Genomic DNA, 19,323 nt, shown 5'->3' on the forward strand with positions numbered 1-19,323 from the left:
TGCTGCCTATAGGAATAGACTAGAAATCACTGGCCACTTTAAGAAACGGAACACTAGTCACTTTAACAATGTTTACATATCTTGCATTACTCATCTCATATGTATATACTGTATTCTATACTATTCTACGGTATCTTAGTCAGTTCCTCTCAGACATCACTTGTCCATATATGTAAAGAGTCTTCATTCAATCCTACTTCGATGTGTATATGTTGTGCACTTCGTTAGATATTACTGCACTGTCGGAGCGAGAAGCACAAGCATTTCACTAGACCCACAATAACATCTGCTGAACACGTGAATGTGACCAATAAAATTAGTTTGTCAGCATGAGACTAACCTTGATTTGTGTCATCGTTGTGGTATTGAGAAAAACATGGTAATGCTTTCACTGATTGCACATAAAGGAAGAGTTCCTACATGGAGTGCTTGCTTTGTTCCCCAACTGATCTTGTTCCCTTTGTCATCCTGTGAACCACAATTATTGCTGCTCGCAGCTACACTACATTACCAAAAGTACATGGACACCTGCTTGTCCAACATCGCATTCCAAAATCCTCAGTACTAATATGGAGTTAGTCCCCCCTTCGCTGCTATAACGGCCTTCACTCTTCTGGAAAGGCTTTCAACTAGATGTTGGAACATTGCTGCGGGAACTTGCTTCCATTCAGCCACAAGTGCATTAGTGAGGTCAGGCATTGCCATTAGGCGATTAGACCTGGCTTGCAGTCGGTGTACCAATTCATCCCAAAGGTGTTAGATGGGGTTGAGGTCAGGGCTCTGTGAAGGCAGGTCAAGTTCTTCCACACCAATCTCGACAAGCCATTTCTGTATGGACCTCGCATTGTGCACAGGGCATTGTCATGCTGAAACAGGGAAGGGCCTTCCTCAAACTGTTGCCACAAAGTTGAAAGCACACAATCCTCTAGAACGTCATTGTATGCTGTAGCTTTAAGATTTTCCTTCACTGGAAGTAAGGGGCCTAGCACGAACCTTGAAAAAACAGCCCCAGACCATTATTCCCTTACAGTTGGCACTAAGCATTAGGGCAGGTGGCATCTGCCAAACCCAGGTTAATCCGTCAGACTGATGGTGAAGCGTGGTTCATCACTCCAGAGAAAGAGTTTCCAATGGCGGTGAGCTTTACACCACTCCAGCCGAAGCTTGGTATTGTGCATGGTGATCTTAGACTTGTGTGCGGCTTTTCGGCCACGGAAACCCATCTCAGGAAGCTCCCCACAAACAGTTATTGTGCCGACGTTGCTTCCAGAGGCAGTGTGGAACTCTGTTGCGAAACTCACTACCGCCGATTTGTACTCGCTACGCATTTCAGCGGTTCCATTCTGTGAGTTTGTGTGGCCTACCACTTTGCGAATGATCTGTTGTTACTCCTAGACGTTTTGCACCTCTAGCAGGGCAGACATTGACGAACAGACTTGATGGAAAGGTGGCATCTTATGACGGTGCCACGTTGAAAGTCGCTGAGCTCTTCAATAATGCCATTCTACTGCCATTGTTGGTCTATTGAGATTGCATGGCTGTGTGCTTGATTTTATACACCTGTCAGCAACAGGTGTGGCTGAAATAGCACAATACACTCATTTGAAGGGGTGTCCACATACTTTGTATATATGGTGCATTCAGAAAGTATTCAGATCTTGACTTTATCCACATTGTTACATGACACATTTTAGAATAAGGCTATTGTTTTTTTCCCCCCAAGTTCTCTTTTTCTAAATGTTTTACCCCCTTTTCTCCCCAATTTTGTGGTATCCAATTGTTAATAGCTACTATCTCGTCTCATCGCTACAACTCCCGTACGGGCTCGGGAGAGACGAAGATCAAAAGCCACGCGTCCTCCGAAACACAACCCAACCAAGCCGCACTGCTACTTAACACAGCGTGCATCCAACCCGGAAGCCAACCACACCAATATGTCGAAAGAAACACCGTGCACCTGGCGACCTGGTTAGCGTGCACTGCGCCCGGCCTGCCACAGGAGTCGCTAGTGCGCGATGAGACAAGGATATCCCTACCGGCCAAACCCTCCCTAACCCGGATAACGCTAGGCCAATTGTGCGTCGCCCCACAGACCTCCCGGTCGTGGCCGGCTGTGACAGAGCCTGGGCGCGAACCCAGAGTCAAGTTTGTGTGCAAATTTATATATAAAAACTGCTATCACATTTACTTTGCTGAAGTAACTTTGGCAGTGATACAGCCTTGAGTCTTCTTGGGTATGATGCTACAAGTTTGGTACACCTGTATTTGGAGACTTCCTACAATTCTTCTCTGCAGATCCTCTCAAGATATATCAGGTTGGATGGGGAGCATCGCTGCACAGCTATTTTCAGCTCTCTCCAGAGATGTTTGATCGGGTTCAAGATTAGGCTCTGGCTGGGCCACTCAAGGACATTCAGACTTGTCCCGAAGCCACTCTTGCGTTGTCTTGGCTGTGTGCTTAGGGTCGTTGTCCTGTTGGAAGGTGAACCGTCAACTTAGTCAGAGGTCCTGAGCCCTCTGTAGGAGCAGGTTTTCAACAAGAATCTCTGTACTTCACTTTCGCTTCGCTCCATTCACTTTTGCCTCAATCCTGACCAGTCTCCCAGTCCCTGCCACTGAAGAACATCCCCACAGCATGATGCTGCAACCACCATGCTTCACCGTAGGGATGGTGCCAGGTTTCCTCTAAACATGAAGCTTGGCATTCTGGCCAAAGAGTTACATCTTGGTTTAATCAGACCAGGGAATCTCGTTTCTCATGGTCTGAGTCTTTAGGTGCCTTTTGGCAAACTCCAAGCGGGCTGTCATGTGCCTTTTACTGAGAAGCGGCTTCGGTCTGGCCACTTGTCCTTCAGGACGATTCTCCCATCTCCACAGAGGAACTATGGAGCTCTGTCAGAGTGACCACCATGTTCTTGGTCACCTCCCTGACCAAGGCCCTTCTCCCCCGATTGCTCAGTTTGGCCGGGCGGCCGGCTCTAGGAAGTGTCTTGGTGGTTCAAAGCTTCTTCCATTTAAGAATGATGGAGGCCACTGTGTTCTTGGCGACCTTCAATACTGCAGAAATGTTTTGGTACCCTTCCCCAGATCTGTGCCTCGACACAATCCTTTCTCAGCGCTGTATGGACAATTCCTTCAACCTCATGGCTTGGTTTTTGCCCTGACATGCACTGTCAACTGTGGGACCTTATATAGACAGGTGGGTGCCTTTCCAAATGATGTCCAATCAATTGAATTTACCACAGGTGTACTCCAAGTTGTAGAAACATCACAAGGATGATCAATGGAAACAAGATGCACCGGATCTCAATTTCAAGTCTCATAGCAAAGGGCCTGAATACTTATGTAAATAAGGTATGTTTTTATATTTGATATACATTTGCAAAAAATTCAAAAACCTGTTTTTGCTGTGTCATTATTGGTTATTGTGTGTAGCTTGCTGATGATAGTATTTTATTTAATCATTTTATAATAAGGCTGCAACGTAACAAATGTAGAAAAAGTCAAGGGGTCTGAATACTTTCCGAAGGTAATGTATATTTAAATATTTATAACCTGACTTGCCGGTCTTAATTGCACCTGTGGGGATAAAGAAAAAGTTGTATTGAATTACCATTCTCAGCGAGCGGAGCCAGGACCTCAAAGATCATCTCCTTCTTCTCGTGCTCTGCCTGCTTCTGGAACAGACGTACCAGCTCCTCAGCGATGTTCGTGGAAGCAAACTGTTCCTTACTGGACTCTGCAGAGACGGGAAAAAAAATCAAGTTAAATCAAGATGAAATGACTGGTCCAGTCGGTTTGTGCGCAGACCAACTTCTGTGTTCATTCATTTTCATGCCGAGTGTACGGCATGATAACGATCAAAGATTCGGCACCATGCTAAAGACATTCACACCGGAATCAGTTCTGTCCATGGACTTACAAAATATGTGAATGACAGGAGAGTCCACAGCGCAACTTTTATTGGGACTTGACCATTTTTTAGGCTCAAAGCCCAGGCCCCAGAGAGCATGGTATAAAGCTGAACTAAGTCCAGAATGGCGGGGTGGAAGCAGTATTCTACTCAATGTACCGTAGAATTCATTTAGAATACATTTTCTTTGGTTTATGCCTAAAATACATAGTGACCTCTCTGATCAGCCCTACGATGTCCCACTACCCACCGAGCTCAGCCAAGTTTCCGAAAGCGATGAGGCACATCTCTGTAAGAGCCGTGTTGTCTGAGTGGAGCCCCAGCAGCTTCACCAGGGTGGGGATCACCCCCATGTTGATCAGCTGGGCCTGCAAGGAGTCTGGAGAGGACACACAGAGGAGATCAGAGGATAGGTAAGAGTACTGCCATCTAGTGTTTGGGAGGTTGAATTACAATAAGGCCACAAAGATCAGGGTGGGCAGTGTTAGGTAAATTAACTAAAACAGAAACACCCTGATGTGTGTGTGTGTGTGTGTGTGTGTGTAATTTATGAAGGCACTATTGTCTCAGCCCTAAAACGTAGAGAGATACATTGGGCTATGAAAAAGTCTGTCTGCCAGCTTTGCTCTGCCAGAAAACACACCCACACTAAGTCAATAATATAATTAGAAGTGGAAAAGCTAATGGAATGTATAAAGCCAAACGTCTTGAAATCAAGTCTCAAGAGGATTATAAAATGGCCATTTCTAAAAAAGGGAAACTAGTTCATGCAAACAAGGAAACAAATTTGCACATTTCAACTACCATTTACTAAATGTAGACTAGCTATGCAGTATATATTTTTATCATATACAGGATATCAGAGTGCAGATGTATTTCCCTGGTTGTAGTGAGCTCTGGAAAACCAGCTAGAAGAGCCTAGAGAGGAAAGATAAGAAAAAAAGAGTTGATTAAGTTGACTTTAAGAGACTACCAATACTGACAAAATGGGCGGAGAGAGAGAGAGGGTACAAGAAGAAAAAGGAGAAGTTAAAGACAAGAAGAATGGGAAAGTGATGAGACAGAGGTTGACGATAAAAGGCTAGAAGGAAGGAGGGGAAGCGAGTGAGTGAGAAAAGGAAGTAAACCAATTGAAAAATAGTTATATTAGTGAATTATTAAGGGTTCTCTCTGAAATACAAGCTGACATTTTTTGCTGGTACTTATTAAAAACAACCACCATCAATTGTCATCCGCCAGAACTGTTATTCACTCAAAACATTAGATCCTAACCATAATCCACAATAGGCCTCGACACAAGCAGAAGGCCTACAAGAGAAGAGCGAATTCCAGAAACATAAACCAACTTGGGTCACAGTTTACATTTACACAAAAATATTGATTTCTATTTCGTCAATTTGCACGGACGCTGTAAAAACCAGTGGACGTGCAGAGCTTCTATCAATGTTAATGAAGGTTATATTAGCTGTGGTGACAGTTTACAAACAGCCAGCTGAAGGAAATGAGCCGCTGGCAGCCACAAACTCATTTGCATTGCGTAATTGCAAAAATGCTCCGGCCCTCGCTGTGGTGCGCAGAGCAGACCAACTCCATTACTCTGACGTGTTAGACTCCGTATCTCAGCGTAGAGAAGGCGGTTTCTCTCCTCTTCACCGTTCCAAGGACGTGTAGAGCATGCGGTATTTGGATGTATTATTTTCAACCATCAACTCTTTCAGCCTTTTGAGTGGTGACATTTGAGACAGCGTTTGTTTTATTGTAGCCGATGACAGGGCTTGGAAACAACTCTAGGCTACATTTCACACCTAACCTCGTGCTAAATAATTCAAACTTAATTTAATAAATGACATGTATAAACAGTGTTGAGCAGGACGTAATGGAAACAGAATTCCACACATCGTGGAACATTGATTTGAACGGGGATGGCCGTTCTACTAACTCTATTTCTGTGTAACCACAGCACTGTTTAATGTCTGATGATCTGATCGCAGATCATTAGGTTTACGAAGAAAATCCTCCTAGCTCCATGTTTGATTGGGGGAAAAGAACAAGAGTTGTCGCTGACTTGCATGTACCTCCCCTGAACGCCACATTTTTGCTCACGTTTAAATTCTCAGTCTATTTTCAACGGGAGGACAAAAGAGTTGGTGAGTGACCTTGGACTGGTCAGAGATCGTACAGGAGAAGAGATATGCATCTTGCCCCCACGGAGGAGAGAAAGTAATAGAACTTGGCCCATTCATTAATAATTTACATTATTCAGAGAGGAGCAGTACGTCGTGGAACATCAGGGTTAGAACGTAGACGAAAGGGGCATAAACACTCACCGAGCATCTCTGTCACAACACCACTAACCAGCCTGTGGTGTTTTCATTCATGCAAACCTTTGCAAAATTGTTTTGCATCAGAACAGTTCATAAACAGTTTATGGGACAAATTCAGCGACAACTCCCTGTTTCGGCCCATTTACTTCAGTTTGGTTCCTAGTAATCTCGCTTAACCCAGAACCAAAATCTTGTGTAATTTGATCAGCTATGGCAATTCTGGGTCTAAACACAAGAATTAACGCTGCTCATTATCCTACGCATTCTACACCGCCGCAACAGATTCTTCAGTTTACGTGCAGAATCGTATTCTTCAGTTTATGCACAGAATCTGTGATGAGGTCACTAGTGAATACACTCCTGGAGAACAAATAAGACCAAAACTCAACTTTCTGTAATCCAATTTGATGAGGGTTCCACAGCAGCTACTTTAAATGTTTTACATGTAGACTCAGCAATGACATCATACCCAGTGGGGTGACTTCCTGCTTACCGACCACAACCAATTTCAAATCTGGCAAGACTGACACTTGACTATTGTCTCTCCCCAATGTGGGCAGGCTTCAAGTGAGGACGCACATTGGGAAGAGTCAATAGTGTCTGTTTTGGTAGATTTGATTTGTTGATTGTCTGTACGCAGGAAGCCCCCCCCCATGTAGGGAATAGGGTGCCATTTGGAACGCGGCCTAATTAAACTGGAACAGGTGCTGGAAGGTTGACAGCAGAAGTGATCCATATTGATTACGCTGGACCTTGCACCTGGATAGACCATATAGGCTTAGCAAGGAGGGTTGTGGGAGAATAGGCAATCTAACTAGAAAACAAGAGAGTGCTGTGTAAAGGGGAAGAAATGGCTGCAGTTTAAGCTGTATGGACACCATCACCACCTACCACCAATTACAAGGACAAGCAGTCACTGCTTTAAGAGGAAAATTACCAAGGCCTCAAGCAAGATACAATAGAAAGCAATGGAAGTGGACTTGAAGCAGACAGACCACTCTCCAGGGAACAGATATTGAACAATCCTCTTTATCACTACCTCCTGTCACCATGGTGAGTAAAGGCTGAGTAATATAAAACTTGAACATTGGCTAAAATCAAAATTTGTCAAGACATTTTTAGACTTCAAAAACAGTCAGCTAATGAGTCCATGCCCCTACACCATCTATTACAAAGTCCCAGTTGTGTAGATTCAGCTATATGGAAATAACAATTAGTTTGGATTTGAGGCATATAGCAGCTGCAAAAGCTAATGGAGGTCCACATAAACAAGCACAACAGATGGCCTGGGACGTGGACTCGTTTCGCCATTCATTACATTTGAGGTCTGAAAATATCAGACAAAACTTTCATTTTTAAGTAAACTATCACTTTAAAGACTGGATAAAAGCTGTCAACATGACGTTTAGTAGTCACCAACACTGCCAAAGTAGGGCGGCAGGTAGCCTAGCGGTTAGAGCATTGGGCCAGCAACTGAAAGGTCAATGGTTTGAATACCCGAGCCGAAAAGGTGAAAAATCTGTTGACGTGCCCTTGAGCAAGGCACTTAACACTAATTTCCTCCAGGGGTGCCGTAATACTATAGCTGACCCTGTAAAACAACACATTTCACTGCACCGAGCCGGTGTATGTGACAATAAAACATCTCACTTTATCTCTTAGATTAATTATTTAAAAAGTTTACTCTGTTCAGATTGGTTCATTTAGTTTATCCGGGGGGAGTTTGTTATTACCATTTTCATTGCTATAGTTCATCAGCATGCCACAAAAGACAGTCAAGAGCTTTCCATTGTCCGGGTCAGTATTTTGGGACAGTGACTTTATGTGTCCAGCTACTATCTGAGCCCCTCCCGCTTGGTCAACTGCACTCCTGCCCTCATCTGCAAAACAAAGAGGTCAGGGGGACATCAACAAAGAAAAAACACAAAAATCACAACAAGCAACCTGGAAAATAAATCAATAGAGAGAAAGTTAAGCAAGCAGTAAAAAATAAAATAAAATACACAATCACAAAAATGCTATTTAAATATAACCATAAATAATAATGATTCATCAGAACATGGAAAAGGAGAGGCAAAAATATAAAATTAAAATAACTAGCATTACCAAAGCTCATACAGAACTGGGAGTTGTGACATAATTCCAGTGTGTTTTTGGTCATGCCCACCCAAGGCTGGCAGAGTTAATCATGTAACTCCAGTTTGTCATTTTAGTGCACTCCTTTCTTTTGCGATTAATCGTAGCCTGAAAGCTTTCAAAACGCACTAAAATACATCTATACAGCTAAAAACAATAAATGTGATGTCTTAAGTCGACATTGAGGTAAAAATATAAAAATGTGCCTTATACATTTTCCTTGATTTTGCTTACCGTTACTTTGGACATAAGACACGTCAATATTCTTGTAATGCTTTTCGTAAAAAAAAAAAAAATTTAATCGAAAATTACAGTTCAATTTGATCAAATTCTGAATTTGCAATTAGTCACGATTAATCACAGCAAATCTTCCGATTAACTCAAAATATACAGCCTTAATTGGTGGACAATCACTTGTCACTTGTCAGAATCACTGTCAAGCTCGCACACAGTATAGTTAATAGTGGTAGCAACAACCATACTAGAGTCCAGCTAAACAGAATGTAGTGGAGTCATGTTATGCAAATGAGCATGACTGAACAGCAAACATATGGAGGTGGAGTGATGAAACTCAGCTGAATTGAGGAGAGACAAAACGGCTGTTCTCTTTGTGCAGATAAAAGGCCACATCTTGGGAACTGAAAACCAGACAGCCTTGGGAACATGAGAGTTGAAGTTATGTCATTCCAAGTGACGAGTCTGTTTTTATGAAATCGTTTTTTTGGCAGAGGCCTCATTGAGTAACCTGAATTAGCACCACATTACTACAGATCACAGTACTTTTGTGGGATACTGCTCGACATAACAATCGACTACAGCCATGCAAATCCGATCTTTAAAAAAAAAAAAGCAAAATGCAATAAGCCGGTCATAGTTATAAATCATTAAACGAAATAGGACTCAACCTCACCTGTGATAGAAACGTGGTTAACAATGCTAGTTGTGGTCAACTAAAATGGAGCTTTGTTGGTGCTCCTGAGGTTAGGGTTTGAACTTTAAGGACGTCACCTTTGCCTGCAGACATCGCGTAGACAATGAGTGCTTGATGTGCCAAGAGAAAATGTAGCATGAAAGACCAGAGTCCGGAGGGACGCCACGTGCTCTGATAGATACGCTGAGTGTACAAAACATTAAGAACATCTTTCCATTACATTGACTGACCAGGTGAAAGCAACAATCGCTTATTGATGCCACTTGTTGAAGTCACTTCAAAAACAGTGTAGATTAAGAGGAGACAGGTTAAAGAAAGATGTTTAAGCCTTGAGACATGGATTGTAGGAGTGCCATTCAGAGGGTGAATGGGCAAGACAAAATATTTAAGTGCCTTTGAATGCGGGGTACGGTACTACGTGCCAGGTGCACCGGTTTGTGTCAAGAAATGTGGAACACTTTCGACACCTAGAGTCCATGCCCCGATGAATTGAGGCTGTTCTGAGGGCAAAAGGGTGTGCAACTCAATATTAGGAAGGTGTTCCTAATGTTTAGTATCCTATTCTGGTTGAATTGCCAGACTACAGACCAGGAATTAATGTCAAAGCAGATTAATTGTCAAAGCAGATAAACACTAATTAAGGAATGGAAGAGTATTTCCCCTTTGTGAAAATAACAAGCCACATCCTGTGACAGTACGCCAACGCTGGACATCGTAAAGTCAACAAAAACGTCTGTACAAGCGTTGCGTTAGCCAACACAGGAACATAGACAGCGTGCGCTTGACGACAGCAGACTATATGGGGATGTCTGGAGTGTAGCTAGCAGAGGAAGCGTTATGGGCCTTGTCAGTATATCATTGTCTGTACTAGCGGTTTTAACACAGAAACACAACACATTATACAGTGTTATGTGTGCATGGCGGTGGCAGCCAGAATGGGGTGTCTGGAGCGTAGCTGGCTTGCTGGCAGAGGAAGTGTTAAGTGACCAGTCATCCCGTTTGTGGACATGCACATACTGGTTCGCCTCTAGTCTCCCGATACCAGCCAACCATGACCTTGCTGGTCCACAGCCAACCACGACCCCCACATCCAAACTCAACCTGGTTGGGACACCTGCCCACTTCCTTAACACTCGACCATGGACAGGAAGAGAAAGGAGGGGAGAGAGAGGAAGACAGAGAAAAAAAAGTGTGAGCGCGTGTGTGTGTGTGTGTGTGTGTGTGTGTGTGTGTGTGTGTGTGTGTGTGTGTGTGTGTGTGTAGACTGGAGCAGACTGAGAGAGTGCAGGAGAGAGACAAAAAAGAGAAAGCAAAGGAGAAAGACTAAAACTGGCTGGAATCTGGATGGCATTAATGGAGAACGGACAAAATGCTGGCACTGTTTTTCTGTTGCTAGGTCTGGAAGTTGTATGAATGCAATTGGCAGTTGAAGTGGTAGGGTTGTTGCTGGGTTGATTACATTTAGAAAGGGCCAGAACCCGGAGCAACCAGACAGCTACAGACTCCCTCTAAACTGATTTCTTCAGTGGTGCCCCTATTAAGAGTTGAAAACAGCTGCAGCTCTGACTGACAGACACACACACACTTCTGCCACCATTCCAAAATAAAGGCTTCACCAATTGCCCCCACAATCAAACTCTTTCTGATTCTATCAAACCACAGACATCTGGGAAACAATGCCCCAGAAACAACAGCTGCCATTAAGGCCTCGACCCAACACAGACAACTAACCACTTAGCGAAACCCGACAATGACATTTTCTCCTCAAATGAATTCACGACAACTCTTGATTAAGTCACCTACATTTTTTTAAATTCTAGAGGCATCGGGGGAAGTGATTGTAAGCAGTTCTACCCTTGTGTGACAGACATAGGTCTCTGAGGTGTCTGTCTGGGGAAAGAAATGTGGCAGGACCTCTGGGCTAGAATGATTATGACTGCCACTCCGTCGCCTCTTGAAATGGACAGAAATTCTCAATAGTACATTTGACATTTTAGTCATTTAGCAGATGCCCTTATCCAGAGCGACTTACAGTATTCAGTGCATACATTTTCGCACTGGTCCCCCGTGGGAATTGAACCCACAACCCTGGCATTGCAAGCACCATGCTATACCAACAGCCACACGGGACAATAGTGACAGAGTTGCCTAGCGAAGCCTCTTGCTAGTCCACAGATGAAATATGGATTTCATATTGATAATGGGGTGAAGCACAGACAATATCATACTGATAGTGACCTCAGAGTATTCCAATTTACAGCTGGCCAGACTATTCCAATTTACAGCTGGCCAGAGTATTCCAATTTACAGCTGGCCAGAGTATTCCAATTTACAGCTGGCCAGAGTATTCCTCGCCTCCAATATATCCAGATGAGAAACAGGTTATATCGCATTATATTATGATGAACTAAGACTAAACAGATTTTCAGCAGACCAATGTCATCAAAAAGAGCAGATAATGCTAACAGTCGGTTTAGAATCCGCTGACACCCGTTTCCCCTGCATGATGCAATTCAGCACCTCTGGGAGGGGAGAGGGAAGAGAGGAGGGCCAGTTGAAAGGAAAAGTCGATTCAGTACTTCCCCTAGAATTACACCTAGGCAAGATGCAGTCCCCCTTTCTTATAAAAGTTGACCTCCCCTTCCTATAAATTATAATAGTTATGGTGGAACCCATAGACACCGATTCCGGGTCCTTTTCCAACTGGCCTATGACAAATGTTTAAAGGAAACCTACACGAAATGTGTAAGAGAAGCCTTTGAGAGGGAGACCTATAGCAGGATGAACTTACGGCTGTCATAGCAGATGTTGCCCAGGGCGCGGCCTGTCTGCAGCAGCACCTCCTGGTCCTTGGAGTGGAGCAGCTGCACCAGGGGAGGGATGAGGCCTGCCTCCACACAGGGGCTCCGCATGAACTCTGGAGGGGAGAGGAAGCAGTCAGGATTAGCAATTAGGCTCCAGGGTGAAGTTTACCAACCGTACAGGCCTGGGATAAACTTCTCCATCCCCAATCATTAGTGGGGGAAATTTTTAAAAATGACCCATTTTTATTTACCTTTATTTAACTAGGCAAGTCAGTTAAGAACAAATTCTTATTTTCAATGACGGCCTAGGAACAGTGGGTTAACTGCCCATTCAGGGGCAGAACGACAGATTTGTACCTTGTCAGCTCAGGGATTTGAACTTGCAACCTTCCGGTTACCAGTCCAACGCTCTAACCACTAGGCTACCCTGCCGCCCCATGATCTGTGTCTAGGGGAAACTTCACCCTACTCCTACCTTCATGGTCCATTATGTCTCGATTAAGGAGATGAAATTTAAAATCAAGTTGAAATTGACTGAAAAGTGGACCAGTTATTCAGAGAATGCGTTTCAGTTAGTTTGCTGGTTTGACTGGAATTGAAATGGATTTCACTATAACCTCCAATCTGCTCAGAAATATACTGTGTGTGCCAAATTCCAATTGATTAGTCAATGGAAGACTGGATGCGTCCTAAGTGCATCCACATTTGACCATTTTTATATGAACGAATATTTTAAAAAAAAGTTAAACTCTGGATCTTTGTCAGAAATACATTTAAGGCAGCCCTAAAGTTCTGCCAAATACAGATAACCTTCATATAATACTGACTAGGTTTTAAATAAAAGTGCTTAAAAACACTCAGGTATGCAAGAAAAATGTTATTTTAGTCCAGTATCTTTCACACAGTAAGCCTTCCACTGGACTGGGCATAGACAATTCCGGGGCCTCTGACAGATAAAATGCCAGCGGGTTGGTGCCAAGTCTCAGGCTGGCACATCAGCAGGCAGCGATCCATTCATTATGTTAGACTTTTCTTCCCCCAACTCAAGTCACTTCCTTTCAACTCTGCTCCTGCCTTCCCTGAAACCCACTCATAAATTACTCTAAAAGCACTTAGTATGGCCCAGTTGTTGCTGTAACTGCAGTATGCAAGTTGAGAGGCCTGCATACTGTAATCTGCCACATTGCTAATAGAAGAGTGCTCGAGTCCAACATGTGGCCAAGAAAATGTGTGACTTCTCTACAATTGGAGCGTCAAGAAGCCATCAACTTATTTGAATGCCCCATCTCAACCTTAGTATAAAGCTTTAAATAGGGCACAATGCAGATGTTATTTCATGTCTATTAAGTAAGTGCTTCTGTGAGCGTTATGAATGCCTTAGAGGTTAGAACGAATCAACCAACCTAATCTCAACTAGATCTTACGAGTTCCTGAATCTCAAAACGAGCCACTCACTGCTGTGCATTTTCCCTTGATCAAGCTACAGTATGGCAGGAAGTAAATGCATGATTCACTGTGCTGACGTTGTGTGAAAACGACTACCGTCTAGGAAAGCAAGACGGATGGCAACACCAACAGACAGGTCTCCTATGGTGCCTTCTGTTAGAGAGACTGAAGCCATCTGTTGCCGTTGGAATGGGTAAAGGCAGAATTCCTTATGGGGACTGGCGTGAACAAACAGAAATGAGCACAGGGACTAGACCACAAGCTAGGCTACACAGCAAACATCTATAGAATAATCACCAATAAGTGACTGTCTAAGATTGATCGTCTTTAAGAGAATCATCCATAATCTTCACCATCAGCCCACAACTAGATAAATCACAATCCCATTAAAATAACAAAATTAAGATAATGACAATTAAATGAGAAATACAGATGAATGCTAAACCACCACTGTATGACAGACACACAAAGCTGAGAATATAATAAAACGTTTAAAAATTAAAAATAAATGGTATACAGACAAGATGAGAATTGTGTTTCCTGGGGAGGATGAGATGAGGTGTGGAGAAACCAAGCGGGGGGAGCCTCACCATTTTTGGCCACCTCAGCTATGATGTTGGCTACTTTGGGGGTGCAGGAGGACTGTGGGGCCAGCAGGGTGGGAAGCAGGGAGAGAACGCCCATCTCCTGGACCTTCTCACTGGCATTAGCATCTAGGAGGAAGAGGGGAGAAAGGAGGTGAACAGTTGAAAAAAAAAGACAAGGGCTCCATCTCAATTTGTCTTTCATTGATTCCTTGCATCCTATCCCCTTGGCCCTTTCAACCATATTGGAGAAGATCCAAGGTATCTCCCATCTCACCTTCGAATGCTTTTTGAGAAAGAGGAAAGTAGAAAGACTGTAGGGAATTGAGGAAGGATTCATTGAAAAAGAACCATGGGGTGAGTTGGGCAAGGAGAGGCAGTTAAATCCCTTCCCATCCAGGTCATTCCATTTTTTGGGGTTATTTATGATCATCCTAAACCAAGCTCCAGAAAACGGCCCATATAAATCAAATTACCAGCGGGACGACAGTGCAGCCCTGAAATTATTATTAACCTCTTAGCCAATTTTGGATTTTTTTATTTTACCTTTATTTAACTAGGCAAGTCAGTGAAGAACAAATTCTTATTTACCATGACAGCGTAGGAACAGTGGGTTAACTACCTTGTTCAGGGGCAGAACGACAGTTTTTTCCTTGGCAGCTCGGGGATTTGATCTAGCAACCTTCCGGTTAGCAACCTTCCGGCAACCGGCCGCCCCTAGGCAACCCCTAGGCGTCACACGTGACATGTTGAAAAGCTCCCTGTGTATTTATGCAAGTTACCGTTTCTTGTAGCGGCTGCAACTCAATCCCCTCTTTCCGCCATTATAACGTGTGTGTGTGTGTGTGCCTATTCCATGACATGAGGCTTCTAAAAGCTGTTTTTCTACACAAGAGGCTCCAGACAAGGAAATGGTCTTTAAAACCAGAACCGTTTGAGCTACAAAGGGGAGACTCTCACACACACACAAAGGTGGCAGTTATTTTTCTCTACGACGCACACAAGCTTAAGGGGAGTAGTCAGAAGGTAACCTGGTACCAGGCTGTAGAAATAGCACCACGTGCATAGGGGGTAAAAGTGCCACAAATGAAGTAACCAAACGGGTCTAAAAATGGCAGAGTTGTCTTATCTCTCTCAGACATAGGACAGACACTTCAAAACCATATTCATTACAATACATTTTGACTGTGTTTTGTCATATACAAATGTGTAATTCAATCCGTTTCTATGGGTATAGCAGTAAAGCTCAAATTCAATGTTTCATTTAAAAAGATAAAATATCTAGCTTAAACAGTACATTTTATGACCATCTTAAAACAATTCCATATGTTAGCTTAGTAGATGTGATCTAAGACCTTAGACCTGCAGGGTTAACCAATGAACTGATTATTACCGTGACTTGGATTTTGACTATTAGGCTAAAGGTAGCATCGGCAAAAGTGTGTGTCTTTTGGTTCTCTTGGCCATCTCCTCACCCAAACAGACTATTGCACGTTCATCACTTGTGCCAAAAGAGACTAGAAGAGGCATCATCCTCAAAGACTTTTATTTCCATGACTGATCAAAACTTGTTCCCCTGCCTCTCCATTTTCCCTCTGCAGCAGACATGGTGATCAATATGTTTGGAACATCGAATCAATAAAATCAGAGTATCGAATCGTAAAACATATAGAATTGGGATACATACCGTATCGGCACTTCAGTACCGTGATAATATTGTATTGTGAAGTCACTGGCAATTCTCAGCCATATTGGTTGATTCCCAAACGAAGGAGGACAGACAGGTTTGTGAATAACACTGACTGAGATATTCTCTTAGGCCTTGTACGAAAACAATGTGAGCCTGGTGACGAGAATGTTTTTTTGTTCTCCAAATAGTCTAACTAGGCTCTCTATTTCCTCCATCCTGTACTGTGTATTTCACTTAGTCTGAGGAGTGAGGGTCAAACTTACTGTTGTGGGCCAGTGCTTTGAGCAAGCAGTCCAGGCAGCTCTCCACACTGTCTGTGGCGCTGTCCGCTGAGGCTAGCTTCAGCTTCTTCAACGCTTCGCTCAGGTTATCTGCTGGGAGAGGAGGGAAAAAGTGAATGAGCACTCGTCCTAACCTGTCAATTTACTCCTCGGTCTAAGGTAGCCTATGCTATTCAACGTTTTTAAATCACACTGTGGCTGGATGTTAAATTTGACCACAACTACCTTGGGCCATACAGTATAGAGCAACCCACAAGTCATATCACACAATAAAACAGTATACGAGAAGACATGAGGCTAAACTAAATCAGAAATCCATGATTTTGTGAATTCTGAATAAAAATGTGTCTCAGAACAAGTAGTCTATAATCACTGTTGTAGTAGCGTTACTACACAGCAAGACAGACAAAAGGTAGCAGACAGCAGGATTGTTTCTGGGTCAAAATGGGGCTTAGCTGGGAGGCGTGGCAGGGTCGTGGTATTGGGCACAGTCGGCAACTGACAATTACTTTTTTTACATCTCTTGGCCGCGGAGACAATTATGCCATTTTAAAGCCAATTTCCTTCAATTCTAAAAAATGTTGCCATGGCTTATGATTTGTTCTTACGCTATCTGAGTGACTCAAACAGTATTACAAAGTCAAGGGAGACCCATAACATGATAAATTGTCCTGAAAACATGCATCATTTTTGTAATTTAAGATTTCCCCCAGACTATCTAAGCCTTTTGGCTCCTCAGACCAAATAAGAATGCACACAGCTCTGTGCTGCATCATCACTTCCCTTCCTCATTCTCCCTCTCAAATGGTAGCTCTAGACAACACTATGATAGACAGTCCAGGGGTCATACAGTGGTGAGCCCTAGTATAAATCAGGACATGAGCGGATGTACAACTCATCCCTGAGGAGCTCCACAACCTCGGGCACAGCCGACACATGGCAGCGGTAGAGCTGGGCAATAGGGACAAAAATCTATTTTGCATAAAAAAGTATCTATTTTCATAACGCTAAATTGAACATCAAGTTCATAATCACCCATATTATCAAACGTATTTCATTTCAAACTTCACATTTCTCTAGTATGGTACTATAGGTTATTTATCATAATGAACGATATCAGCCAAATGTCCACGATAAGTGTCCAGTGCCTAAAATGTTAGGTTTATTGTCCCAGCTCTAGGCAGCGGGTATCAAACGATTACGACTGCGTCAACATACTCACTGGGTAAACACCAACATGTCAATAAAATATGAATGAGTTCAAGTCAAGTTGGGATCCGCCAGTACTTTGATGAGTCCTTATCGTAATGGACATTCTCTGTGTCTAGACAGTACACCTGGTATGCTGGGCCAACTAATAATTGAGAGATTTTGGTGTCTGGAGCTGTTACAGTGCTCAGCTAATTGGATTCTGGGCTGCACGGGGCCAAGAGGAGGTGCGGTGACACACAGAGACAGAAAGCAAAGACCCTGACGTTCCCCATCCCGTAGATGTTCTCCTGTGTGCAGTGAGGATTAGGATTAAATCTTATGACATTTTAAAACCAGTCAAACGAGACTTTCATTTTCCAGGCTGGCCTCCATTCTATAATGGATTCTTCTTGCCTTTCAGATTATGGTATCTGTCAGGGTCCCTCCTTATAGCCAATGAGGCCTGAGTCAGGTGTTCCCATAACACATCATAAAACACACAGGCAATGTTTGCATAAAGACATGACCAGGGCCAGTCAATCCTCCATAAGCATTAGGCCTCTTTCTGCTCCAAGGAGTTGAGATAGCCTACTGACGATTCTACTCATCATCTACTTAAATCAAAAGGATTAATGGGTCATTCAACAAAATGAGTACCTTTTTGGTCATGTAACCTCATCCAACATTGTTATAAAGAGTGCATGTTCAACTTAATAAAAAAAAAACTGTTTTCCCATCAGAAGTCAACATGCACTTAGGTTGGAGTCATTAAAACTAATTTTTCAACCACTCAACAAATTTCTTGTTAAATTAACAAACTATAGTTTAGGTAAGTCATTTATGACATCTACTTTGCATGACAAATCATCGTTCCAACACTTATAACAACTCACTGTTTCACTATTTCAGTGGGTCAGAAGTAGAGGTCGACCGATTAATCGGAATGGCCGATTTCAAGTTTTCATAACAATCGGAAATCTGTATTTATGGGTGCCGATTTGCCCAATTTTTAAAATGTTTTATATATATTTTTTTTTACACCTTTATTTAATCTTTATTTAACTAGGCAAGTCAGTTAAGAACTTATTTTCAATGACTGCCTAGGAACGGTGGGTTAACTGCCTCGTTCAGGGGCAGAACGACAGATTTTCACCTTGTCAGCTCGGGGGATCCAATCTTGCAACCTTACAGTTAACTAGTCCAACGCAATAACGACCTGCCTCTCGCTGCACTCCACAAGGAGACCGTCTTTTACGCAAATGCAGTAAGCCAAGCCAGAAGCAGGCCCGTAAACATTCATTCAAACAGCACTTTTGTGCGTTTTGCCAGCAGCTCTTCGTTGTGCGTCAAGCATTGCAGTGTTTATGACTTAAAAACCTATCAACTCCGAGATGAGGCTGGTGTGACCGAAGTGAAATGGCTGGCTAGTTAGCGCACGCTAATAGTGTTTCAAACATCACTCGCTCTGAGCCTTGGGGTGGTTGTTTCTCTTGCTCTGCATGGGTAACGCTGCTTCGATGTGGTGGCTGTTGTCGTTGTGTTGCTGGTTCGAGCAAGGAGAGGGACAGCTATACTGTTTCACTGGCAATAAAGTGCCTATAAGAACATCCAATAGTCAAAGGTTAATGAAATATAAATGGTAGAGGGAAATAGTCCTATAATTCCTGTAATAACTACAACCTAAAACTTCTTACCTGGAAATATTGAAGACTCATGTTAAAAGGAACCACCAGCTTTCATATGTTCTCATGTTCTGAGCAAGGAACTGAAACGTTAGCTTTCTTACATAGCACATATTGCACTTTTACGTTATTCTCCAACACCTTTTGCAGTATTTAAACATGTTTCATTATCTACTTGAGGCTAAATTGATTTTATTGATATATTATATTAAGTGTTAATTCAGTATTGTTGTAATTGTCATTATTAAAAACATTATTATTATTTTTTTTTTTTTATAAATTATTTGTAAATCGGCATTTCTGGTCCTCCAATAATCGGTTGATGTTGAAAAATCATAATC

General features: G+C 42.8%; 1 protein-coding gene across 5 annotated transcripts in view; it reads right to left on the reverse strand.

The window, feature by feature from the left end:
• LOC118391948 (rap1 GTPase-GDP dissociation stimulator 1-like) overlaps positions 1 to 19,323 on the reverse strand; it is a 53,636-nt gene that overhangs the window by 29,695 nt on the left and 4,618 nt on the right. For 2 of the 5 annotated variants that reach the window (XM_052459453.1, XM_052459452.1), the window contains 6 exons: positions 16,092 to 16,199; positions 14,145 to 14,267; positions 12,096 to 12,221; positions 7,971 to 8,117; positions 4,164 to 4,292; positions 3,614 to 3,739 (listed from right to left, as the gene is read on the reverse strand). In XM_052459453.1, coding sequence (XP_052315413.1) covers positions 3,614 to 3,739; positions 4,164 to 4,292; positions 7,971 to 8,117; positions 12,096 to 12,221; positions 14,145 to 14,267; positions 16,092 to 16,199 — 759 coding nt within the window. Of the gene's footprint in view, positions 1 to 3,613; positions 3,740 to 4,163; positions 4,293 to 7,970; positions 8,118 to 12,095; positions 12,222 to 14,144; positions 14,268 to 16,091; positions 16,203 to 19,323 lie in introns of all 5 variants that reach the window. The other 3 variants (XM_052459451.1, XM_052459449.1, XM_052459454.1) reach the window with 2 other exon arrangements.

This window comes from Oncorhynchus keta, chromosome 13 (assembly GCF_023373465.1).
Source record: "Oncorhynchus keta strain PuntledgeMale-10-30-2019 chromosome 13, Oket_V2, whole genome shotgun sequence".
NCBI classification, from domain to species: Eukaryota; Metazoa; Chordata; class Actinopteri; order Salmoniformes; family Salmonidae; genus Oncorhynchus; species Oncorhynchus keta.